The sequence below is a fragment of the Amblyomma maculatum genome, chromosome 1, assembly GCF_055883805.1.
Source record: "Amblyomma maculatum isolate TAMU_Amacu chromosome 1, ASM5588380v1, whole genome shotgun sequence".
NCBI lineage: Eukaryota > Metazoa > Arthropoda > Arachnida > Ixodida > Ixodidae > Amblyomma > Amblyomma maculatum.
In genome coordinates this window covers 286,084,959-286,111,355 of record NC_139344.1, presented here as the reverse complement: position 1 = coordinate 286,111,355, position 26,397 = coordinate 286,084,959, and the positions used below count along the sequence as shown (strand labels likewise).

Below are 26,397 nucleotides of genomic sequence, written 5' to 3'. Positions count from 1 at the left end.
AGGGCCATTTTTTTGACAGCCCATGTGAGAGCTTTCACGCTCTCTTGAAGCGCCGCAAGCACTTGGGACGCGTCTGCTGATGCTATCTGTTGCGCGGGGCGGCTTTCCCCACCCCCGCTGCCAACGGGCCCACCCGCTGAGCCGGCCGTTCCCTCTCCGATCTCGGGGTGAGATAGGAGCGGGGTTGTTGCGACCAGCCCCGGCAACGCATGCGCGGGCGCGGCTGCCATTGCGTGGGCCATAGTGGTTACGTGGGTTAGGCGCTGCAGATGCTGCAGGAAATCCATCGTCTTTTTCGGTTTGGAAATGGCCATTTTCTCCATCATATCGGCCGGTAGACCCCGCAGTAGGCATCGTACCTTTTCTGCTTCCGTCATCGATGTGTTGGCCCGGGAGCAGAGCTGCAATATGCCGGATACGTACTGCCTCGGTGTTTCCTCTGGGAGTTTTCGTCTCTCCTGCAGCTGCATGTAAGCCCAATCTTGCACGTGTTCCCCGGCAAAGTCCCGTCAAAGGGTCTCCTGCCATTGCTGCCAATTCTCTAGTTGTCGCGTGCCTGACTCCTCCCGTAGGACCCCAGACGGCCACTGACGTCCGACGGACAGCCGAACTCGGCCGCAACTCGGCGGCCGATTTCGGACGTCCGCCGGAATTCCGGCGTACGTACGAAAGCGGATGGTCGAATCCGTTCGCCCAGCGGACAGCCGCCGTACGTCCGCCACTGGATTTGCTTTTACACAGCTATGATATAGTTTGTAGTCGTCGTGCTCGCCTGAACTGCGTATAAATCAGTAATGCCGTCAAGTCTGCATTATATGATGCCAGAGCGAATCGATGCGATAGAAAGCGTTTCCATTAAACAGTTTTTTTTTATTTTCCGCATGTTTCATCGTTGAATTCTTCCATCAAAAATTTTTGATTAAAAGTTAAATGACCATTAAACATTTTTCTATCATGATGCTTCGGTGAAATTTTAATCAGTGGCTGAACATACGCAGCAAGCAGCAAGCTCAAAAAGAACGAAACCGAACCTATCCTCAAAAAAATCTGAAATGAGCCAATCCAATCCACCTGACAAGTTGACGTTTAGTCATGGAAGATGGCTTCACGTTTCCGTGTTCTGCATTTTCTGCGCAGTTACAAATACCTACGGCTGTAATGCACTGCTAGCATTGTTTTTGCTGTGGCTTGGTGCGGCTGGCACACTTTTTTCACCCGCCGATTCCAGAGTAAGTATTTCACCGAACTTTTGTTTCTTTAGTGGAACTTTTCGATGCACCGATAGTGGTGAGCTTTTGGGCAACCGAACGGTCGAGTGTTTTAGGCGAGACTGACAGGATGGCTCCGCGCCGACTAACTAAAGTGCAGCCTCAAGTCTGAGGGCCATCTTTCTCGGCATTACTGGACGCTGCGCCAGTAAGCCGCGCAACTTCTCTGTCTCTGATAAAGGAGTGCATGCCCGAGCTTTAAAGGAGTTAATTTGTTAACCATGCGCAACGTGCTGAGTTGTAAAAACTATACGAGAAAACTTTTGCACTCCTCGAGCCCATCGTGCGACATGCCTACACTTGTGAAAACGTCGCGAGTTTTTTTTTTTTCTCTCTTTTTCTTTGTTTTCTTTTTTTTTTTTTTAATGGACAGCCGCTGATCTTTCTCTCTCGAGCTTTACGGCAACTACAGTTTCTAGAAGGAACGTCTGTAGCTACTAAATAACTAAAGGTTTAGTACTCTCCTTCAGCTTTGACAAACCAGGACAGCACCTTGCGCATGTTGGTTATGCATGGGGGACCGAACCGCGCAGAACAACCGGACAAGGAGATAAGAGAAAAAAAAAAAAAGTCAGCACTTGTCTTTTTCTTGACCCGTTGTTCTGTGCGGTTCTGGCAGGAATTTGACATACCGCCGCCGCGATACAGTTGGGCTGTGAGCTCTGGTGCCTGCAACGCCTTCTTTTATGCAAAACAGGCATACTGGGAGGCCATGCAAGCCGCGGGCTAAAAAAAAAAAACAAAAAAAAACAAACGAGTTGAGCAAAAGTGAGATGAAAACAAAATTGTTGTTGCTTTGTCCTTACAGATATTCAAAGGCTCCTCAGAACTTCATTGCATTATTGACAGCAAGATAATGCCAAAGCTACACTAGAGCCATGCAGCACCTTATAGTGCATGATACTGAGCTTATGTCTCGCACTGAAAGCTCTTACCATGTTCTTAGATTATCATATTAAAGTAGCTTTAAACCCATGCTTGTTAATACAGTGATAGCCATAAATTGAATCTAGGGCATCATGCTCACATACAAGGCTTCTGATAACTGCTGGTCACATGATGTGGGCTATAGCAGAAACCTGTACCTGGTCATCTTACAAGCATTTGTGCAATTGATGCTTTTAATGTTTTGTAAAAGTTTTTGTGTTCTGTTTCTGTATGGGAATGCTTTCCTTATTGAAGGCTAACATTTGGCTTGCTACAGCAAAACCTCTACCTAGTCTTCCTAAAAACAGCATCGCAGTTGGTGCTTTTAGTGTGTTGTAAAAGTATTTGTGTTCTGCTTCTGTATGGCAATGCTTTTCTCGTTGAAGACTAGCATGAGGCTTCCAAAAATTTTTCAGATGCCATTTGCTGTAGCCGATTTCGTAAGCCAACAGGAAGCAGCACTTTGAACATGGAAAACTGTCATCCACGGGGGAAAAACAGCAACACCCCTTTGCATTCTCATTTCTTTGGTATGGCTAAAAGTGAGTATTGTATCATTATCTATATTATTAATATTGAATCATGATTGTCAGTGTTGAAGTTGTTTGAGCGTGATGATTTTAAACACACAGAACATCCCTTCGACATTAAGGTTTTAGCTTGTTTACATGTAGGATGTAGAACTGGTTTCAACAAACTTTATGCAGCAAATTCTTTTTACATTGTCCACCATGTTACTTTTTGTCATTGTCCATTGAAGTAAATAACCAGTATTTTACGTTTACACAGTCGTCCACTCTTAGCTTGAATGGGAATGTGTGGCATGCAGTTTGCAAAATAGCAATGCATCCCTCACATCCATGCATCAAGGCTAAGTGGCTTGTGCGTAGAGGGACTAGCCGCTTCAGCTTCACGTCATCTGCCTCTTTGCTCCGGTGTGCAGACGTGCATTGAGGCAAAGTGGTTTATTGTGTAGAGAAACCAGGAGCTTCTTTGTCACATCTGGCTGTTTGTTACGGTGTGCAGATGCGCATCGAGGCAAAATGGCTGATGTGTAGAGGGACCAGGAGCTGCTGCTTAACGTTCTTCGCCTCTTTACTACAGTGCACAGCCGTGCATTGATGCTAAGTGGCTTGTGCATGGAGGGCCCAGGAGCTGCAGCTTCACGTCTGCCTCTTCGCTCAGGTACGCAGGTGCGTATTGAGGCAAAATGGCTTATGCATAGAGGGTCCAGGAGCTGCTGTGTGGCGTAGTCTATATTTGCTATGGTGCGTATTGAAGTACAGTGGGGGGGCTCATGTGTAAAGGTACCATGAGCTGCTGCGTCATGTCGTCTGCCTCTTTACTATGGTGCGCAGGCATGCATCAAGGCAAAGTGGCTTATGCATAGAAAGACCAGGAACTGTTGCTTCACATCTGCTATGATGCGCAGCTGCGTATTGTGGGTGGTGGTGGAAAACATTTCCATCAGATACAAATACAGGAGGTTACTCACTAGCTGACCCTGAGGGGGCCTGTCCTGACAAAAACAAGGGGTCCCTAGTTTGGGACCCCAGTGATGGTAGAGGGACTAGAGGCTGGTACTTCACGCTGTCTGCCTCTTCGCTACGGTGTGCAGCTGTGATGGATGCAGTGGCATCTCAAAAAGTGCATGCCACGCACTCGCATGTTCAGCCTGAGTGGACGACTGTGTACCTGCTATAGCTTTGTTATTCATAGAATAAACCTAGGCCAAGTTGGATAAATTATAGCTCACCTCATATGTGGTCAGCAAAGAAAAGCCACTCCAGAAAATCTGATGCATTTACTGTCATAGGATTCTTATTCATATACATGCTACTGACAAGTCAGATTCTTCACCCTCAGAAATGCCAGAAAAATAACCAAGGGTGCGTCTGCAATAGTCTAGCTTGCTCTTTCTCTGCAGACTTGAGTCAGATGTGTGTTCCATTGCTGTGGGTGGGACAGGTGTGAATCTTTGATTTTAAGCTTGCAACAAGTATGTTATTGTAGTTTAAAGGCAAAACGGTACTAATAATCGCAGCCCCCCGTGGCCTTTATCCCCTTTTAATAGTGTTGCTAGACACTGAATTATTAGTTTACTCTGCACTGTTTCTGTCTAGTTAATGTGCGGAGATGTACATATATTTATATGACTTGGAGTTGTCGACTTTGCACTTAGAAACATTGTAGCGTTATCTGGTGTGTTGCTTTCATTTCTTTAATGATTTCTGTAAGGGATCGGTGGGTATGCTGGGCACCATTATTAGTCTGCTCTTTTTGGGTCACCTGTTAATGCCCAGCTGCGGCCGTCTCCCACTTGCCCTCGGACAGGAGGCGGAGAGACGCGCACAGAGAGGCAGCTACAGCAGCTACAGTGCTTAACGGAAACGTAGGCAGAGAGGGAAAGAAGTCCCCTTTTCCGAGGACTTTGCTGTCGCACTCGAAGACGCGGGGACAGGCAGTTTGTTCTCGTTGCTGTGTCATGTAGGGGGCTCATTTTTATTTAAGGAGCTTTACGAACAGTATACAACTAAGGGGTCCTTAGTACTAAGCGTACTAAGGGGTCCTTAGTACGCTGACTGGACCCATGACCCGGAGGCAGCACAGCTTTGAAACGAGCACCTTTTTTGGAAGAACTGCTTATCGTTCAAAGAAAAAACACTGTCAGGTTGAAGGTTGTAAGGCCCGCTTCCTTGTTGGGGAGCCCATAAAAGTGACAATTATTCAGTGCAGGCGCGCTGAGTGGGGTCTCGTTGAGGATTCCAACCCTGGATGTCAACAATGGTGGGAGATGGCGGCGTTGAAAAAGGGCAAGTGTGTAACAGTGACAGTATGATGCGGAGCGGGAGGATATGGGTTGGCTCTTCTGATGTGGTCCGCAATGGCGCTGACTCGGACGCCAATAATTGCAATAATTGCCCTGTAAAAGGAGCCGCCAAGGATTCAAGCTTTGGGCAATAGTTGCGCACGTGGGACACCGTTTTGATGGGTTCTAATTTTTTTTTTCTTAGGGGAGAGAGTTTGGCATGTGACCTAGTGAGCCAATCATTTCGAGGTCCATTCTCTAAATTCTGTTTGTTGTGAAACGAATTTGTTGTCCCTTTTGCATTGCTTGTATTAGGGAGAGGGTGAAGAACTTATGAAAGTGGAAAGACATGCCAAAATGTTTGTTAGCCAGTCATGTGTGAGTTCGTTGTCATTGGGGATGAGAAATGTGGGCGGAGTCCCGAAGTTAATGAAACTGCCCCACGGCCTGGAGAACTCGTTCTGAGCTAAATTTTGATCTCTTTCCTCTTCGGCATAGATCATGGTCATTGTTTCACCTGTTGTAAATACGTACATTCATGTATAAAATTTTCAGTTCATCTTCCTCTCCGTGTGCAAGTTGTTGTGGCCAGATGCAGTAAATTCACTGTTTTCATTTCTATATAACGTGCCTTTCTGAAGATGGTGAGCTCTTTTGTCTAGTCCTGTAAGAAAGCAGCAAAGCGCTCCCAAATCTTCCACAAAACTGTGTGATATCTTTAATACTAACTGCGGCTTGGTGTCACTCAAAACATGTAGTTGAGGTAGATTTCTTCCCCCCCCCCTCTTTTTGTTCGTTCAAATGAGGACCAGCGGACACTAACTCTTGCTTTTGTAATGCCCTAGGCCCCGCCTTAAGGCAGTACTCCAATGTCAATACCATTTTTATAGCTATGGCTGTCCAACAGCACTAAAGTCTTTTATACACTTCTTTTACTAATCTCTTACCCAAGTGGTGGCTTATACTGCGGGGGTGAAAGTCTCTGGACAGTATGTGTAGATTTTGGACGAGAATCGCGATGTAAAATTGTGACCTTATTTCTCTTGCACACATGAAAGAACTAACGTTCAACTTTCACATCGACAAGTATGGTCCGAGTTTCCTGGTTGATGTGAAAGTTATGTGCTTTGATTGCAGTTCGTGTAGTCCACACACTTGTCCCCGATATTACATAGGGGCAAATTAGGCGCCTTTACAGGGGCAGTTTCTTTGGCGCCCACTACCTTCCCCATAAATAAGCTACAGTGTTTCTTGTGAACAGCTGGCTGCATTTATAAATACCATTATTTTTTTGTAATTTGTTGTGCGTCTTTGAGAAATCCATGACATACATGCGCAGCTGGTTGCCAGAATTGTGCAGCCATATTTCAGTAACTAACATCCATGCTGCATGCTGCCGGTAATACATCAGGAGCTTGTGGTTGTCAGCTTTTTGTGTTTTGTGTGACTATAAGCCTTGCTATTGTAATGTCACATATAGCGCTGTGGGTAAACAAATAACTTTACTTTTAACTCTTGTAGAAGCATGAACACTGCGCAATCACTGCGGCGGGCTATGCTTCCACATTGGGCTTTAGCCACATGTCAAATGTCTATCTTTATTCTGCTGCAGCAGCTTGCATGTTATCAGATAAGTTACTTCGTCGCAGCTGCTCTAAGGAGACGCTTTCTAGACGCTTGTAGCCTAGATGTTGATGTCGATATACCCCCGACACGCCCAGGGAATGTCTTCGGTAGAGGGCACATGGAAACCAGCGAAATGTGCAGTTTACAGAACAAAAAGATAACAATTTTAAATGATGTTATTATTGATCACTTCTTTTCAGAGCAGGAACAATGACTTTAGAAATCTGCCTGTTAAACCGCTCAAAATGCAGGTTTCTGCCGCCAATGCATACCTGTGTAATACTGCAATGCTCTGGCTGTGCTTTATGTTCATATACAGCATCCTTTATGCTTAGTTTCTCTGCATGTGCACTCCATGTCTTGGGCATTGCTGAGGGCACATAGCAGCAAGCATAACATGCCATGTTTGGTCAGAGGCATGTTCAAAAAGACGACATAAAAACATTAAAATACTGAATGCCAGGTTCTGGTCAAACTACGTTTGTATCTTTTGTTATTCTGCATGGGTTTTGCTGCAGTTATATGACCTTTCTATATAGTATGTGACAGTTCTGAATGGAGATGCATGCGTACAGTGCCACCTGGAAAAAGCAATTGAGAGAAGCTGGCAGTTGCCCTTGGAGATGTGTAATCAAAGTTCAGCACAGATAACTTGAATTTCATTTTCCCTTCTATTGCAGGAGGAGCCCAGCCTGCTCTTTCCATTTTAGGCCTGAAAGACCAGCAACAGCTGATCGAGCAAATGCACAGGATAGTAACTGCTCCTGGAATCCCGGCCTGCGGAGGCCGCCCACAGAGAACTCGATCATCTCCTCGCTAATTCCGAAATATTAGGTTTCAATAAATACCTTTTCCTCCACCACCTCCCCAAGGGAAGAGCTGTCACGGGCAAGGATAATTTAAAAAAAATTATTCAAGCAGATTCTTAATACTCCAGTTGGCCTGCATTTTACCATGCCATTCCTTAACATCGATATTTTTTTAGTGTAGACTATTTATGCATGCAGTTTTTGCAATAAAGCCAAAAAAATGCTTTTTTTACAACCTCGCATGCTGGTATGCCTATGCACTTAGCATGTTTTCAGGAATGGCGCATTTGTGTAAAGCTCAGCTAGCATATGTGCCTCTTTGATGGAAGTTTTAATTGCACACTACTGTTCAGTGCTTTGTGTGTGAAAGTAAAGCAGACAACAGGAAACTTGAACCTGTTGCATATTCTATTGTCTGCTTTACTCTCACGACAAAGGCATTGAGCACTAGTATGTGACTGAAATTTCCATGGCACATGCTTGCTGAGCTTTACACGAATGTTATTGGCAAGTTTTTACACCAATAGCGGGCCCTGCAAGCATATTCCGGGAAACGTCCGAATGTCCGCCTCCGGCTGCCCGTCGGACGTCCGTGGGACGCGATCCGGATCCACGAACGATAGTCCGACGGACGTCCGCTGTACGTATATCGAACATAACCGGACTTCCGTCGGATGTCCGAAGGTCCGAAAAAGGACGTCCGTTGGTCGACCGTCGGACGTCTATGGCCGTCTGGGACGGCGCTATACCATCGCAGGGCCTCTCCCGCGAACGCAAATATGATATTATCCGCCTTCTGTGCCTCCGACCAACCGAGCGCCTTCGCGTACCGTTCGTACAGGTGGATCCAATCCTCCACGTCCTCGTCTGCTTTACCCTGGAAGCAGGGGGGTGGGCCGTAGGGTCGCGCCCCGCTTTCTGGTGTGCTATGAGAGTTCATTGTCAGAACTGTTCGGCTCCTTAATATCCTTTCCGTGCTCATTGATTTACTGGTGAAAAGTTTTTGGACGCAATTCTGAAAATGTCAGCAAAGCGGTCATTAATGCTCCGGGGCGTTTCTTCAGAATCCCTATCGCACCATTTCTCTGCCGGGTCGATTCGTTCATCGTGAGTTTTAGCGCGTGCGCGTCGGGCGCGATGTTTCTGTCCAGAAGATAGCCGGTCCATATGTGTAATGTAGGTGATTACTACCCCGCACCTCCACCACTTGTCGCGAGTACGGGTACCCACGGAGATGTCCGAGTAAAGTTTACGACTCAGTAGACTGCGTTTTGTAGCGCAAGCTGCTCCCGATCCCGACAAAGCTACTGGTCGATGTCGTGGCTAGGGCTACGAGACTTAGGACAGCGAGGAGCTGTCACTGGCGTCTGCAGCAGCGACTCCGACGACGAGACTTACGACAGCGGGGAGCTGTCGCTGGCGTCTTCGCCGACGGCTCGTTCGGGCGCTTTGGGAGGAGGTCAGGGTCAAACCAAGACTCTCGCTCTCGAACGCTCCCGGACGAGGTTGCTCTGGCCTCGTTTTCTGGTTCTCTTTATACCCCCTTCAGTGCCGAGGGCGTGGGGAGGGGTACTCCCTGCAAAGCGAGGGACGCTGCTTCCTTGCGTAACCTTTCGTCCTTTCTATATTTGATTCCCTTTCGACTGTCCTTGCCCCCTCTGTCGGGATGAGCAGCAAGCACGTTTCTTTATTTCTTTCCACGACTCCCAGGTGGCGTGCGCCACGTTACACATGTTTACTTTCGGTCTGTTCAAACTATAGTGCCTAGAATATACTGGCTAGTGTGTCGAGCGCGCCGGCTGGGATGGCTCGGAGAGCAATGAAAGCCGCCGGCGGCCGCATAGCGGCGCTGTGGTGCGAGAGGGTGCGAGCCGGTTTCTCGTGCACATTGCGCCGCGCTGCTGAGAGTTGGAAAGGGAGCTGCGCGTTGCTTTGGCTCACGTTTAATACTTTGTTTTAGAGCTCTTTCAGGAGCTTAGGATTGATATAACGTTTTAACATGCTAATGTTAATATCGAATTGCTTTGTGCAGATTGCTCGAACTTCAAAGCTCATTCGGTACGTGAGCCACACGCTAACCCGGTAAACGCACATGAGAGCTTTCGCGTTTGGAGGAATTCAAACTCAAAGAATACAAGTCACTAAACACAGATTCGGTTTCACAATGACAAAGAGGTTTCACAAGCAACAATGACAAAACCTTCTTTCAGCGCTAGATGAGAAACCATCGAGGTAACACCGAAGATGAAAATAATTTTATAAAAATGTAATGTAAGTTGCACAATGCTTACATGACATAAAAACGCTTTTTAAGTTTTGTTTTCAATTTTGCTATAATTTATAGACCAGCAAATGTTTTATGTTGTATTATAAACATTATTTTAAATTTGCAAATGAACGTTGGTTTAATGAAATGTTTACATGATATCATGATTATTTCATGAAAAAATAGGAAATCAATTTCAAGCACATTCCTAGCAATATTTTCTTTCTTTTTCTAGTATGTTTTTGAACTAATAGTTCCTTGAAACTATCTGTGCAGTAATGCCTGCCTTAGAGACCAATCGCTGCCCCATTATTTTGGTAGAATGCTTTGCTTATTACACATTCGCCACTGTTATTCAAGGGACACTCCTCAATGATGGATATAAAAACTTTTCTCTGTGCTATTTATTCAAAGGTGACTATAGGAGTTGTATGTCGCGCTGTATTGCGTAGTTGTGTACCGTCACCAATGGTAGGCTACATGCTCGTGCAGGGATGTTTTATCATTTTCAAGAACGCTAGAATAAGGCTGCATATATATTAGATATATATAAGCAGCTATATATGTGAGAAATTTCTCAGAATCCTTCTTGTCAGTTATGCTAAGAAAGTGACAGACAGGAACGAAAGGCCAGCTCCTTATGTGCACAAACCGTCCAGAAAGATTTTGGGACTTTAATTTTCTAGCCGCATGTACCGTTTTGATGAATGATCAGTGCAATGTGTTAACTTTGAAGGACATTTTTTTTTATTGCTTGCCGCTCTTTTCAATTATGCATATCTGTTTATGCCCATTTCCTTGATTAAATGTTGTTTTTTTTATCACTGTATTAAACTGACTACGACTGTCTACGTGTGCGTCAGTCGCGAGACTACGTATTCATCTGCTGTCTTTCCACCTATTGATTTGTTTTAAACGAAGCTAGAACAGCCCACTTCACTAGACAACTGAAATTTTAACTGTATGCGTAAATTTTTGTTACTTACTCTGAATCTGAGACGTGCTATGAATTTTCGTCAGTGCCTCTTTTACTCTAAACGAAAACGGCAGCACTTGACAGAATATCCACCGAACAGTTTGCCATGCACTAGCGTCAGGTCGCCCTACACCTACTTACAGCTTTCAAAGCCATAAATGGTACATATAGTTTTGTGAAAAATTTAGGGGCAAAAAGTGTTGATGTGAGTGCACCCGAAACTTCATTCGACCGTGCGCGACAGCACTGACGAAGGCGCGCGCGCTCTCGCGCGCACGCGCATTATTGACTATTTTATTGCTCATACACGATAAATCAGACGCTGATTACGGCTTCTTCCTATAAGCCATAAGGAGTGAAATATCAGGACCCGCCGGTTGCAACCGATGCGGGCGGAGCGAAGAGCGAGCGCGCGTTTCCCTTGCGCGTGAACGGCTGTAGCGGAGGAGCAGCAGTGGGGCGGTGGCGACCCCACCGAGGCGCGGCGGGCGGTGGAAACAGACCCCATTGGAGAGGCCGTGAGAAAAGAGAGAAACGCGCTCTCCCTCGAGACCGGCCGTGGTTAGAGTCACTGGAAGACTAGGGAGCCTACATGTTTCGCCGCGGCGAAACATGTAGGCTCCCCTATAGACTCTACTGTGCGTCAGCGCCCTCCATGGAGGCCCCGTCAAAAACTCCGCACAGCGCGGCCAGGTCCCATTAACTCGCGCGCCGAGCCAGGAAAAACTTAGGTACAACTTAGGAATAAAAGCCCCCTAACGCGCCAAGCCTAGCGCCTTCAGTCCCCTAACGCGCCAAGCCTAGTGCCTTCAGTCTCCTAACGTGTCGAGCCTAACATTGTTACAATCCCTAGGTAACAATGTTTGCTTGTATATCAGCTGTGCCATAGTACCTAGGCATCTTCACTCGGTCGAGGACGCGCGAAGTTCTGTCCTCACGGTGTGCTACTTCTTGCTACCACGTTCTTGTAATGGCTTTGCGAGGTGTGCTGCTAGGCAATAACCAGCTGAAGCGATTGTGCAGGTCTCGCCTACGGCTGTGCCCGTTGGTCGAGACCTGCACATTCAGCTACGACGCCGTGCGTCTCGCAGATGCTGTGAGCTGCCTACATCTCCAGCGAGCAGACTTTGCCATTGTTTATGTCGGGGGAAACGACCTCACCCGGCCTAATGCGAGTCCACGGGAGATATGCGACAACATCAAGGTAAGTATACGTAATCGTTCGACGTGTGCAATTTCTGTCCATCTCATTACTGAAACCTCGTTTATCATTTCGCATCACAGTCCCTCGTCTTGCAGCTCATCCGCGATGTGGCACCTTATGTCTTCATCACTAGGATTCTGCCACGGTGCTTCACCACGCCAGATGCTGAAGCCATCCGTCTCGTTCTTAACCGCCAGGTGACGGTAGCGCATAAGCGGATGCCGTGTGTGGGTTTCTTAAACCCAGGCGTGAGTACCGACAGTTACGTTCTTGTGCTGTGTGCCTTTTGCTGAAATGCGAGTAGAAGGAAGGCGAGACAAATATAGTGATGGCTTGCAACAATGTTTGTACATACGAAACAAACAGTCAAAGAAAAGAAGTTCAACGTACGCATGGAGTCATGGATATGCCAGGCCTTTTGATAAAAGCGAAGCCAAGCATACAATGGTGTAGTCATCGCTCCCTGCTCTTCTCAGAGCTTATACTTTCCTGCGTCGGTCCATATTTATGTTTATTATAGCGAATCTGTGAATTGATGGATGCACCCATAGGTTCTACAATGCGGCCATCCTTCAAGGCCAATTTCCACGTCGTTGGCATGCTCAGAGCCTTTTTAAAACATGCCAACTACTCTTCGAAGCATACTAATTATTGCTTGATACATGCAAAGGATTGCAGTATGCCACACACGCCGGTCACTCTTTAAGCAGTAACCCCATGAGGCAATGTTCGTTGGCAATCCGTCGCGCGATGACGCTATCGCCTATTACAGCTGCTGGTGCACCCACACGAAGCGGCGATACTCGGGGGTAGAGTGCCTCACTTTCAATGTTGGTCTCTTGCCGTCGCCTCGTCGTCCAGTCGCCTGAAGTAAGCCCTGGAATAATAGTGCCAGGGCTTACTTTCGGGAATGCGGTTTTGTGGCTAAAGGCAGAGGTCAAGATTAGAAAGAAATCAGAGAGTTGTTGGATGATTACCATTAGGTGCCCTTGGCAAAATCACAAAGAAGGCGGTACAAGGAGATATCAGCTTGGCATCTTTTGAAGCACAGGAAGCTCAGAGTAAATTATTAAATGAGAAACGCCTGAGTAAATTGGACAGCAACAGGTGGGCAGCTAAAAAGCATTGACTCACAATGCAGGAAGAGAACTAGGAAAAACGCTTGCCAAGCTAACCTGTAGGTATGAAGGACAGAGTAATAAAGATCATTAAACGGCAAGTAAAACACACAGAGGGTAAAAATTGGAGGAGGAGGAGGAGGAGGAGGAGGAGGAGGAGGAGGAGGAGGAGGAGGAGGAAAGGCAGGGAGGTTAACCGGTAATGGAACTGGTTTGCTACCCTGCACTGGGGGAGAGGGCTAGATGGGAATAAAAGTTGTGGCTGAGAGATGGATGGGTGATGACAGTACAGTTACATCACAGATATGTCACATCACATCACGTCACTGTCATTCATCATCATCATCATCAGCCTGATTATACCCACTGCAAGGCGAAGGCCTCTCCCATATTTCTCCACTTAACCCGGTTCTGTGCTAGCTGCATCCACTTGACCCCTGCGAACTTCTTAATCTCATCCGCCCACCTAACTTTCTGCCGCCCCCTGCTACGCTTTCCTTCCCTTGGAATCCAGTTTGTTACCCTCAGCGACCATCGGTTATCCTCTCTTCGCACTACATGTCCTGCCCATGTCCATTTCTTCTTCTTAATTTCTACTACAATGTCGGTAACTTGAGTTATTTCTCTGACCCACTCTGCACGCTTCCTATCTCTTAATGTTACCCCTACTATTTTTCGTTCCATAGCCCTCTGGGTTGTCCTCAACTTAAGTAGAACTCTCTTGGTTAGCCTCCACGTTTCAGCCCTATAGGTGAGTACAGGTAAGATGCAACTGTTGTATACTTTCCTCTTGAGCGATACCAGTAAGCTGCTAGTCATAATCTGCGAGTGCTTGCCAAATGCGCTCCGTCCCAATCTTATTCTTGTTATTTCCTTTTCATGGTCCGGATCTGCGGTTACTACCTGTCCTAAGCAGACATATTCGCCTAATACTTCCAGTATTTCGCTACCTAATGTAAACTGCTGTTCCTTCCCGAGGCTGTTGAACATTACCTTAGTCTTCTGCATATTGATTTTCAAGCCTGCCTTTCTACTTTTCCTGTCTAAGTCATCAATCAATCACTGTCATTACACGTAACATAAAAAATCATAGCCTTTCGATCTGTCCTGCGCTTTTCATAAAGCGGAGCAGTGCCTGGGAGGCCTTCACCGCAGACGATCGCCGTGGCCAGGGACCTAGGATCTTAATTTCATTTAGTGGGCGTCCGTCTAGACGCTCCAGCGCACGGCATAGGCACTGTCTCTCCTCGCTGTATATGGGGCACTCACAAAGAATGTGGCCTATAGTCTCGTCGCACCCGCCGTTGGTGCATGCAGGGCTATTTCCCATACCTATCACAAAAGAATAAGAGTTTGTAAATGCTACACCAACCCACAGGCGGCGCAGCAAAGTTTCTTCACATCGGGGTAGGCCAGGTGGAAGCCGGAGCTTCAGGTCAGGGTCCAGGGATTTTAGGCGGCAGTTCGCAAACTGGTCAGAATTCCACAAGGAGAGCGTGTGTTCCCGCGCAAGTGCGCGAAGCCTGCCCGCTGCGTCTGCCCTGGAAAATGGAATCAACACACAGTCGCCGCCTTGGTGGACTGTTCGTGCGACCTCGTCCGCCCGGAGATTGCCCGCTATGCCGCTGTGTCCTGGAAGCCATTGGTAGATGATGTCATGTCCTCCATTTATGGCATAGTGATGAAGTTGTCGTATTTCCGCGGCGAGTTGCTCATGGGCTCCACGGCGAAGAGCCGCTTTTAAGGCTTGCACAGCTGATTTTGAATCGGTGAAAATAGACCATCCTTAAGGGTTTTGCTGACTGATATGCGGTTAGTTCTGCGACTGTTGAAGAAGTCTGGTGAATTGTCCTACTTTTATTTTTGTATTATTGAGGGTATGACCATGGAGCCCTAAGACCTCACGGCGTTCACTGAACCATCGGTGTAGACGTGCAAACAATTTGCATGGTGCTCATGGAAGTATTCAAGAGTGATTTGTTTTATTTCGGTCGGCGATAACTCGACCTTTTTCCTGATGCCGGGTATTGAAAGAAGCACGTGTGGTTTATGCAGGCTCCATAGTGGAGAGGACGGTCTAGACGCGGGTGTAAACTGGGACGGCAGAATAGCGCGATGCGCATCAACGGTCTCTGTAAACGATGTACGCGGCCTGGTAATAGGAAGACTGGCCAAATGAGGACAGGGAACCCGGGTGATGTGTCGGAAATGTGCCCTCAGGGCGTCAACTGTTAGGTAGGTAGATATGGGATGCTCCTGAGCAATCAAAATGGTAGCAGCCGTAGAGGCACACTTCGGCAATTCCAGGCAGGTTCGCCGAGCTTGAGCCTGAAAGCTCTGTAGAATTCCTAAGTTGGTTTTCCTGACATTTCCAAGTGCAAGTGAGCTGTACCGAAGAAATCCCATAAATAATGCATGGTACAGCTGGAGCATCGTCCGCACGGACGCTCCCCATGACTTTCCCCCAGTAAAGGCAAGTATGTGAGCAATTGCTGTCAGCCTCTTTTTCATGAATAAAATATGGGGTGTCCACGAAAGATTTCTGTCGATTATCACTCCCAGAAAGCGATGGCTACTTTCGTAGGGTATTGCTTTACCATCAATGCGTATGGTGTAAGGTGACATGTTCTTGCGGGTAAATGCAATGAGCGAATAATTTTCAGTTGATATCTGCAGACCTTGCAGGTGGAGGTAGGACGCAACTATACTTGCCGCCTTTTGAAGCCTCGCTCTAACCTGTGGGCGCGTAACTCCTGATGCCCAGATACAGATGTCGTCCGCATATATTGAAAGTTGCGCCGACTGTGGTATTAAGTCAACAAGTCCGACAAGAGTAAGATTGAAGAGTGTTGGGCTTAGTACTGCACTCTGTGGGATTCCACGGAAAGTGAAATGAGATGTTGGGCCATCCTCAGTCTGCATAAAGTGAGATCTGTTGGATAAATAATTGCGCATCCAGCAAAAAACACGACCGTCGAGCTCGGCAGCTTCCAGAGCGTCCAAAATGGCCTGGTGAGTGACGTTGTCATATGCGCTCTTTATATCCAGGAACAGCGCCGCGGGTAAGCGCTCCAAATTTTTTGCCGTTTACAGATGATACCAGGTCCACCATGTTGTCAATTGAAGAGCGTCCTCGTCGAAGCCCTGACATTATATCCGGATATATGCGGTAGCTCAAGGTACCACTCAATACGTGTAAGCAGCATTCTTTCCAGTACTTTACCAACGCAATTAGCCAGGGCAATTGGAAGGTATGATGTCAAGTCCAGAGGCGATTTGCCAGGTTTCAGGAGCGGAACTAAACGACTGCCCTTCCACTCGTCTGGAGCTGCACCCTCACTCCATGATTCGCTGTAATATTCCAAAAGAGCGTGCCTAGCTTCCTGTCCAAGATTTCCAAACGCAGTGTATGTTACACCGTCGGGACTCGGCGATGATGACCGTCTGCAAGAAGCCAGCGCAGCGTCATGTTCTTCCACGGAGAAGGGAAGGTCCATTCGTGAATCCCGTGAAGCTGGAACATCGCTGAAATGTAGCGTTGCCGTTGGAGTCGATTGGCCTGCTACCCTAGCGCAGAAATCGTCTGCTACCTCGACCTCACTACGTCTTTGATAGAGTGCGACAGATTTGAATGGGTAGAGCTGTTTAGGGGATGTTCGGAGAACACGAACGACATTCCAGATGCGTGATAAAGGCTTGCGGGGATCAAGCGTTTCACAGAATGACCGCCAACGTTTTCCCTGCAGGGCTTGAATTCGGCGCTGAATTTTCTCTTGCAGGCGACTCGCATCTTTGAGGTCGAGGCGCGACTTCGTGCGTCGGTATCTACGCTCTGCCCTCCGTCGCAATGCTCGCAGGCGCTGTAATTCCGTATCAAACTCTGTGTAGGTAGGCACTGGGATGAAGAAAGACGTCGCGTTTATCATGGCCTCCTTAATTTTCTCTTCAATATTTGCAGAGAGGCCTGCTGTGCAAGTATCTTCCATAAGTGCTTGAAATGCTGACCAATCGATTTGGCGTATTCGTGGGACAGACATGGACGTGGAAAGACCATTAATGATCACATATGTAGGAAGGGGGTCACTTCCATGTGTTTCTATATCTGCGAACCATTGGACGTTCTTGGTAAGGCATCGAGACACGAAAGCTAAATCAAGACAGCTGCTGTAAGTTGCCCCTCGAATCAAGGTCGATGTAGTGTCATTACGACATTGCAGGTCATGATCAGAGGATAAGGACACAAGTTTTCTTCCCTTGAGACTCATTCGAACACTTCCCCACATCATGTGGTGAGCGTTAAAGTTTCCTATAATGATCCAAGGGCCAGGTGTAATCGCCATCAAGTCGCTCAATCGTGTGGCGTCAAAACGACTTGATGGCGACATATACGCACCCACAAGTGTAAACGTGAGATTGCGCTCTTCACTGTCAGGCAAACGTATTGGTTGTCGTTGCTGGGAGTAACCGGATGGATTACATATGTGAGTTCTCGCCGAATATAAATGGTGACCTTGCTTTTTCACTGGTGCGTTGGAGATGCAAATGCCTCGTAGCCTGACAGTCGTGAAATCTTTGGTACATTCGGCTCACAAATAACAAGGAAGGGGATGCGATTTAAATGAACATATTGTCGAATATCTGCAATTCGGGACTGAAGCCCACGGGCATTCCATTGAAAAATAGAAGCGTCCTTGAGTTTTTTTTTCCAAATTTTAATGCTGGGGGAGCCATTGTGTCTACTACTGTAGAGCCGCTGAACTGGTGTTAGCGCGTCCAGAACCTGTAGCGCATTCTGTGCTGCTGGTGTGTGCAGACTAGATAGCACAGCGCGGATTGAATTCATCCTGGACGTGAGAATGGCAATTACCTGTAGGTCTTGGCCATGTTCCACATCATGACTTTTCTCTAGCTCGGCAGTAGGTGCAGGAGATTCGGTTCGCGGAAAGTTTCCTGGCCCAGCGGACGTGGAAGGTTTTGGTAGCGGTGGCCAGTTAACGTCTGAGGCACCACCTCCAGATTCACCGCCCGTCGAAGTCCCTTGATTTAAAACTGCAGGCATAGGAGTAGGACAAGATGCGGGAGTGCTCGAGGCCTTGCTATCGAAATTAACTGCTTTCTTAGATGATCTTCGGCGACGCGAACGACGCCGTCGCACCTTAGCAGCGGCCTCTCTGTGTGTAGATTGATCACGCACCATTTGCTTCCGCACTGCCCGTTATGTCTTTAAGCGGGGGCAGTCCTTTGCGGAGGAGTCATGAGAGCCATGGCAGTTGGCGCACTTCAGAACAATCGCGCAGCAAATGTCGCCGCTATGCGACTCGGAGCATCTAGGACACACGATGGAATTGTTGCAGACCGCACTTACGCGCCCGATCTTCATACACTTTCTGCATTGAAGTGGCTTGGGCACGAAAGGCCGGACAGAGTGTCGGAAATATCCAACCTTCACATGCGATGGTATGCAGTCTCCCTTGAAATTGAGCTTGATGCATTTCGATCTCCCGAGGCGCTGCACTTGCAGTATGGAGATGCTCTTTGATGCTGGTTTGATTAAGATTGGTAGATCGGTGTCAGCGATGGCCTCGTCAACATTGTAGATGACGCCGGGTATAGTGCCACTGTCCTGAAGAATATGGGAGTGCGCACTAATGTCGCCGAGCCTGTGTCTTTGTCTCCCTTTCTTCGTGTTTCGTCCCGTTCGTTGCGCTGTTTTATTTCATTATGCAGTGCCAACTAGCCCGGCATCTTGCACTTCTGAATGTCGCCGAGTTTGTTGATGGCGGTCAATCTCTCCAATGCGCTCCGCTCCATGACATCAATGGCAATTATGTTTTTGTAAGAATTCACTCTGACGTCTTTAATCTTTCCATGGACGAGACTTTCAAGGAACACAGACGTGACTTGCCTGTTGAGTTGGTTCAGATTGTCTGTTGGCGTCTCTGGCACAAACAAGACAGTGTGGGTCGGAAGGCCTCGCGTAGTGATGACCGTGGACGTGCTTGACGAGGACGAATCTTGTCGACGGTGTAGTCTTTGCGTTCTTGCTAAGCACCGGCACGAACCTATCGTCGTCGGCAGAAGAGTCATCATTAGCAGGCGAGTACAGCACGGTGGCCTGGCTGCTTGCGTCACTCGAGTTGTAGAGGCGCTTCCTCTGGGCGACCGCTGCCGACGCAGCGGGTTCCACAGGAGGCCCATGAGTGTGCACTTGCATCGCCGTGCGAAAAAGGGAGCGGCACCTCCCGGTTATGTCACAAATTCCAAAAATACAACGGAGACGGGAACGCAGCGTTCTGGTAAAGAAAATCAGATATATGCACAGAAAAATACTGGAAAAATACAGATACTAGGAACATTCTTGGTAAGAATGTTCTTACAGCAGTTTCAATAAAACCATTGCAGAATCGAGCACCTTAGGAAGTAAGTATATCATCACAGTGGGAAAAAAAATGAGCATTTAAAATTCAGTTCTGGGAAACTTTAAGGCATATCATTGTTGCTTAGTGGTATTCGCCGGTCGTGCTGAGGATAAAGAAGTGCGACACACTCCGAGAAGACGACGACGCAGACAGGTGCTGCGATCTGTGCTGTGATGATCGTTAGTTGTGCGGACAGCTGTCGAACTGTGAATCTTCCTCGTAACATATCTTGGTGGAGGTGAATCCTTCGATCCCCTGTGACAATCTGGATCTCCGCAGCGGCCGCCACATCGGTACCACCACAATGACTACAGACGCTGCTAGATCTATGGCCGCCACATCTGCTGTCGTCATGCCTCATCCCCGTGACCCCGGAACCTTCTGTAGGACTAACGACGTTGATGTAGATGACTGGCTGTACCTATACGAACGTGTCAGCAAGCACAACAGGTGGAATCCCACACATATGCTCGCAATGTCATATTTTACTTGACTGCGACCGCTCGGGTTTGGTTTTAAACCCATGAAGATGACCTCACATCTTGGGATATCTTTAAGCAAAAGCTCCACGACTTGATCGAAAAGCCTATTGGCCACCACCTCGCTGCCAAAAAAGCGCTCGCCTCTCTCGCCCAAACGTCTACAGATTCCTATCTCACTTATAGCCACGACGGCCTATCCCTGTGCCGCAAAGTCGACCAAGCCATTCCTGAGGAGGATAAAGTCGGCCACGTAGTAAAAGGTCTCTCCGACGATGCCTTCAACCTCCTGTTGTGCAGGGAATGTTTCCCCGTGGACTCTGTGCTGCAAGTGTGCCGACGTTTCGAGCAAGCGAACAAAGGCGCATATCTCACAGTTTCAACCAGCTGCCGAACATGGCTGCCAGCTCCTCCTGTGCTGATCTTCCGACTCCTCGACCGCCAGCTAATTAATGACAGCACTTTGACCCGCATCGTCCGCCAAGAGTTTGAGGCAATAACTCCCGCAGCCTCACTATCGCATACGCCCGACAACACCCTGGCTACAATATCACTCATTCAGGCTGTTGTTCGCCAAGAGGTAGCGAATATGGGTCTCCCTTCTACCAGGGCCGCCGACATCCTGAATTACGGACCTTCCCCTCCAGTGATTGCCGCTGCCTCGTCCAACGCCGGTTTTTCGCCCTGATATCCGTACCGCAATCCGAATGAATGGCGTACCCATGACAATCGTCCCGTCTGCTTTACTTGTTCACGCGTTGGTCGCATTTCTCGCCGTTGCTGTAGCCGTTGGTACACGCCATCTCATCATTTCACCTACGTCGACCGCTGCGGAGCCATTCCTCACCTCGCCCCGACCAGACCCGTGTTGGGCCCGGTGTCACTGTTCGTGCTGCAAACCGTTCACCATCCCCACAAACCCGATGCTTGCGTTCTCCTCTTCCTCGCCGCAGTTCGTTACCGTCCTATTCCAGCCAAATACCGGAAAACTAGCCAATGCAGCTCCCGGAGGTTACGCTGCATTTGGGACCCGGACTGAAAAACCTCTGCTGACCCCTGTCCTACAAAATACGTCCTTGCGTACATCCACGTCCTTGTGTATGGTGTTCCCGTTTCTGCTCTCATTGATACCGGCGCCGAACTGTCCGTTCTCAGCTCCTCATTTCGCCTTCGCCTCAAGAACGTCCTTACTCCAGCCGTCTCGCCCATAGTTCGCGTCGCCAATGGCAGCCCTGCTGCCGTGGTTGGCATGTGTACGGCGCGAGTTACCATTGGTGGTCGTCATGCCCCAGTGTTGTTCACCGTCCTACCCGAAAGCCCCCACGACGTTATCCTTGGCATTGACTTGTTAACAGCCCACTCTGCCCTCATTGACTGCTCTACAGGCCTACTTCGCTCGGACCTTCCGCTCTGCTCTGGAGACCCTTCCTGCTCACCCCGCCTTCGATCAGCACAGTTCTGCCGCCTTCCTCCTGAAGCTGTCGTTTACATCGGTATGTCGCCATTCCCACCCGTCCCAGACGGCGACTGATGTCATCCTGAAGCGGCACGTCACCCTTCCTCATCTAATTGTGCACATCTCCCAGAACCGCACCACACTCCCGATCCTTAACTTCAGTTTATTAACTCAAGTTCTGCCCGAGGGAACTTCACTAGCTGCGCGGTCCCCGATGACGGAAATTGCATTTCAGCTCTGACTACAGATCATCCAACTGCCGTCCTTACAACCCCTGCCTCGTCCTCTACATCGCGCCCTGATCCTGTTAACAGCATGATTGCAGCTTATCTCCAGCCTGAATTCGTCGCAGAGTTAAAAAAGCTTTTGTTCACCTACATTGACCTTTTTGACTTCAGTATCTGTCCATTGGGTCAAACTACAGTTGTCAGACACTGCATTGAGACCGGTGATGCCTGTCCTATTCACAGGTGGCCCTATCGTGTTTCACTTGCCGAGCTACGCATAATTCAAACAGATATGTCGAGAAAATGTTTGCAAACGACATAATCGAGCTTTCCAGTAGCCCCTGGGCATCCCCTGTTGTGTTGGTCAAAAAGAAAGATAACAGTTGGAGATCCTGTGTTGACTACCGTCATTTAAAAAAAGATGTCTATTGTTATGTTGACGGGGCTGCCATGAACGCCACATGGCCCGCCAATCGGCGGTGTACAGGAAGAGAAAGACAACTGTACGCCACGACAGCCAAACGCGGACTGAACCTTTAATTCAGGAAAGAGGGTGCAGGACGGGAGAAAGAGTACGGCGGCGACTGCGCAAACCTTGGTACCGAAAGCAAAAGAGGACGATACCACATCTATCCTCTTCCGCGTATCGATGACCGGTTGATACTTTGCATGGAACCAGCTACTTTTCGTCCATCGACGACCTTCGTTCCGGCTACTGGCAGATATCTGTCGACGAAAGAGACCGTGAAAAAACAACGTTCATCACCCCTGACGGCCTCTATCAATTCAAAGTCATGCCTTTTCGCCTTTGCAATACCCCAGCAACCTTCGAACGCATGATGGACTCTTTGCACCGAGGCTTCAAGTGGACCATTTGTTTGTGTTATCTTGATGATGTAATTGTTTCTCCTCTACACCAAAACCCATCTCCTTTGCGTTTGTACATTCTTTAAGCTTTTTCGCCGCGCTGGACTTCAACTAAACTCCAAAAAGTGCAGCTTTGGTCACTGAGAAATCAAAGTCCTTGGTCACTTCGTTAATGCTGCCGGCGTTCAGTCTGACCAAAATAGAAGTCTGGGCGAGTTGGTATGTATACATTCTAAAACAGCGCAAAAGAACAGGGACGAGAGAACGAAACGTGTTGCAGCGCTCGTGTTGTACGTTTCGTTCTCTCGTCCCTGTTCTTTTGCGCTGTTTTAGAATGTTCAGTCTGACCCCGACAAGATTCGTGCCGTCAGAAATTTTCCCACTACACAGTCACCCAGCAATGTTCGAAGCTTTATTGGCCTGTTCCTCTTTCCTACGATCCGTGCCGAATTTCGCAGCCGTTGCTCGTCCTCTCACCCGTCTCCTCAAGAAAGACGTTTCATTCTCGTTGCAGCTTTCTCGGAGCTTAATGCTGCTCTCACTACTCCACCCGTCGTGGCCCATTACAACCCATCCGCCAGTAATGGCCAATACTGAACTCCGCACCGACGCAAGGGGCCATGGCAGTGGAGCTATACTCGCCCAGCGACAACATGGCCGCACATGGAGGATTGCATATGCCACCCGCCTCCTATCTACGTCCAAACAAAATTATTCATCACAGAGCGAGAGTGCCTGGCGCTTGTTTGGGCAATTACAAAATTCCGCCCTTATTTGTTTGGCTGCCCTTTTACTGTTATAACAGACCATCACGCCTTGTGTTAGCTTTCCTCCCTCAAAGATCCTATTGGCCGTTTGGGGCCAATAGGCTCTTCGATTAAAAGAATATATACATTTTCCACCATGTACAAGTCCGACCGGCTTCACCAAGATGCAGACTGCTTGTCCCGACATCCCGTCGACTCCCCTAGCCCTACAGACTGTGGCGATGACACGTGTCTTGTCTGTCTCAGTCTTTTCTAACATTGCCAACGAACAGCACTTATATCCTTAGATCCTTAGAACTTAGATCCAAGTGCTGAGATCTGTGCTGTGATCATCGTTAGTAGAGCGGACAGCTGTAAGACTGAATCTTCCCCGTAACAATATATTTGCATATTTAAAACAGCATTTAAGATCACAAGAATAAATTCTTTTGGGTCTGTTGGACAGTTTCTTTTTTGATTGAAGGATATAGAAATGATTGAGTAATAAGTATACTTCTCTCATGGTACTTTCATACCTGTATGAAGTGGACAAAAAATAAAACATTTCAGACATTGAGTTCAAAGCGTTTCGTTTCAATTCAAGTCTTGTCTTACATTCACACCAAAAAACATAGAATGCTAACTCTAATTGCTTGCATCACACAAGGTCACATTATCCTGATGCATCTGCGGCACTCGGGTGCCACAATGCAACTTTATACTTTCGTTCCGTTATGCATACTCTGGTGTGTTAACTATCGAGGCTGGACCACTTAGCACCACCATTAGTATAAACATTTTGGGACCATCTATTTGATGCAGAATGTTTGGAGTGGTATAAAATGAGTCAGCATGTTACGGTGCATGACATTATTACAGCCTAGTGCACACTAGGAATTCACGCCAGTGGTCTGTCATCTCAAGCCATATCTCCATTGAACCTTCATAGGCCGCATGCCAGCTGCAGTAGAGGGGAGGTGTGGGGACGGTAATTCAGGGAGCCTCCATACGAACGCCGTTCTTAGCGTGGCGCAAAGGAAAGGTGCAAAATGCGTCACACTTCTAGATGGGGCCCCTGAACTGTGCCACGGAGGAAGGTGGGACTAAAAGAAAACAGAAAGAGCTGCCATAGTGGAGGCCTGTGGAAGATTAAAAATTTCATCCGTAATACAAAATCTGGCTGGGAAGCTTGCCAAGTGCAGGCGCGGGCCAAGATCAAAGCAGCAGCAGCAACTGCAGCTGCAACTGATAGCTAATGCCCGTGAAACTTGGTTTAAGGATAGTTGAGCCTCTACAACTTTTTTGATGCTCTTTTAGTGCGATTTTAAACTATTTGCAGCTGAGTGTTTTACAAAATCAATTATAAAGCAATATACGCTTCATGCACTTAATTTCACCTGACCAATAGGTGGCTGTGAGAGGCCTTTGCCTAACAATCTGTGTGAGGCAGTTCCAATCTTCAAGAGTAGACGAGTTTGTTAGCCAGAACCGACAGAATGTGAGTGCTAATGGGGGAGTAAGCTATTATAGAGCGGATTTTAAACTACAAGCTCTTTTTGACTATGTAGCATAATAAGATTAGCACTGGCGCCATTTGAGTAAGCGGCGCTCTGTGGGATAGCCTGTTGCGTTACCTCGGTATGCTCCATGTCACTCCTAGCTGTCCTGGAGTGAGCTCATAGCATGGAGCTCACTCTGTGCCATGTGACAGGTAATGAATTAAATTATGACAAAATACTTTAGTTAGGTACTTATCTCCAGGAAGGAGAGGACTCACTTGACAGTAGAAAAAAAGTTTAATGAGCCTGACACATGGCATGTGATATGGATAGAAGTCTACATCACTGAGAAATCACAGTGTGACTAAAAAGAAATGCAGTGCACACATTAAGCTTGTGAAATGTGGATATCAATATCTGCGGGAATGTTTGCTTGAAAACGGTACGAAAGTGTGCAGCAAGCATATTTTCATTCCCATCTTGCTAAAACTTGAATGACAAGGGCAGCATTAACAACTCAGTCACCTTCTCCCTGGGCTGCAGCTACACATTCCCAGCTCTACACCAGGAGCAATGTGCACACCACTAGTGGTGCCTTTGATGTTTTTTAGTCCGGAAGAAACAGCTGCCACAGTTTTGAAGTCATGCAAGTGATTTGATGTGTATTTGCACCAATGGGAGTTCACTGCCTGCGACCACGACTTAACCTTGCAGCAACTTCATAATTTGGCTTTTTCTTCAAGAGGTAGGAAGCCAATACAGAGGTGCAAAGCCTTTACAAATTTTGAATCACTGGAAGAAAACAAAAAGCATTATTCTTCAAGGGATGTTTTTTGGCTCCCTCGCCCCTTTTGGCTATAGGGATGTTTTTTTTCTACAATACTATAAAACTTGGGAAGGGAAAAACTTTTCGGAGAACTATCTCAACTTCAAAATACTGAGCATGTCAGATCATCATCATCATCAGCCTGATTATACCCACTGCAGGGCGAAGGCCTCTCCCATATTTCTCCACTTAACCCGGTTCTGTGCTAGCTGCATCCACTTGACCCCTGCGAACTTCTTAATCTCATTCTCCCACCTAACCTTCTGCCGCCCCCTGCTACGCTTTCCTTCCCTTGGAATCCAGTTTGTTACCCTCAGCGACCATCGGTTATCCTCTCTTCGCACTACATGTCCTGCCCATGTCCATTTCTGTCCATGTCAGATCACAACAGATTAAAATGTAAATAACTGATACCCTTATAACAAACAATTCTAGCATAGAAGCCATTGCGTAAGTGCCTCTATATTAAGAGACTATCTTTAGTGACTCTCTCAAGCATTTGGGGCGATTTGACAAGCTATTGAAGATGGCAATTACACAAGGCATGAGAGATTGCAAAAGTGCCAAGCAATCATACATTGCAGACTGATTGTCTTACCACCAGTGTTCTGTAAAATCGAATGAAAACTTGACTAGCAGATTGGAGATGACATGTATTCCCTTCAGTTATTTGGATTCGTAACTGGAAAATCATAAAGCTTTGTGCAAAATGGGTTTTTCATCACATGGGTGAAGTACAAAAGATAGACCACAACGAAATATACCCAAATATGTGTTAAAATTCTGGGTCGACCAACTTCACGAAGCTTTCTTTGCATTCATGTGCTTTCCGGAAGCCGCATTCTCATAGTGGAGCGACACTGTGTACAGTATTT

At 47.5% G+C, this 26,397-nt stretch overlaps 1 protein-coding gene and 1 long non-coding RNA gene across 2 annotated transcripts; both read left to right on the top strand.

Moving 5' to 3' along the window:
* Positions 1 to 1,072: 1,072 nt before the first annotated feature.
* LOC146206742 (uncharacterized) lies at positions 1,073 to 7,674 on the top strand. Its single transcript, XR_014704500.1, has 3 exons — positions 1,073 to 1,229; positions 2,612 to 2,737; positions 7,311 to 7,674. It is a non-coding gene; the product is annotated as an uncharacterized LOC146206742 (long non-coding RNA).
* A 3,977-nt stretch (positions 7,675 to 11,651) lies between these two features.
* Positions 11,652 to 16,069, top strand: LOC146206741 (uncharacterized). The gene is made up of 3 exons (XM_084575513.1): positions 11,652 to 11,885; positions 11,966 to 12,082; positions 16,052 to 16,069. Exons 1-3 carry the CDS (start codon positions 11,652 to 11,654, stop codon positions 16,067 to 16,069), a joined length of 369 nt encoding a protein of 122 aa, XP_084431639.1.
* The last annotated feature ends 10,328 nt before the right edge of the window (positions 16,070 to 26,397 follow it).

Bases quoted from the DNA above. Each gene is read 5' to 3' on its own strand.
- LOC146206741 (XM_084575513.1), top strand. From the start codon at position 11,652: ATGGCTTTGCGAGGTGTGCTGCTAGGCAATAACCAGCTGAAGCGATTG. The intron at 11,886-11,965 runs GTAAGTATACGT...TTCGCATCACAG, and splicing joins AGATATGCGACAACATCAAG to TCCCTCGTCTTGCAGCTCAT.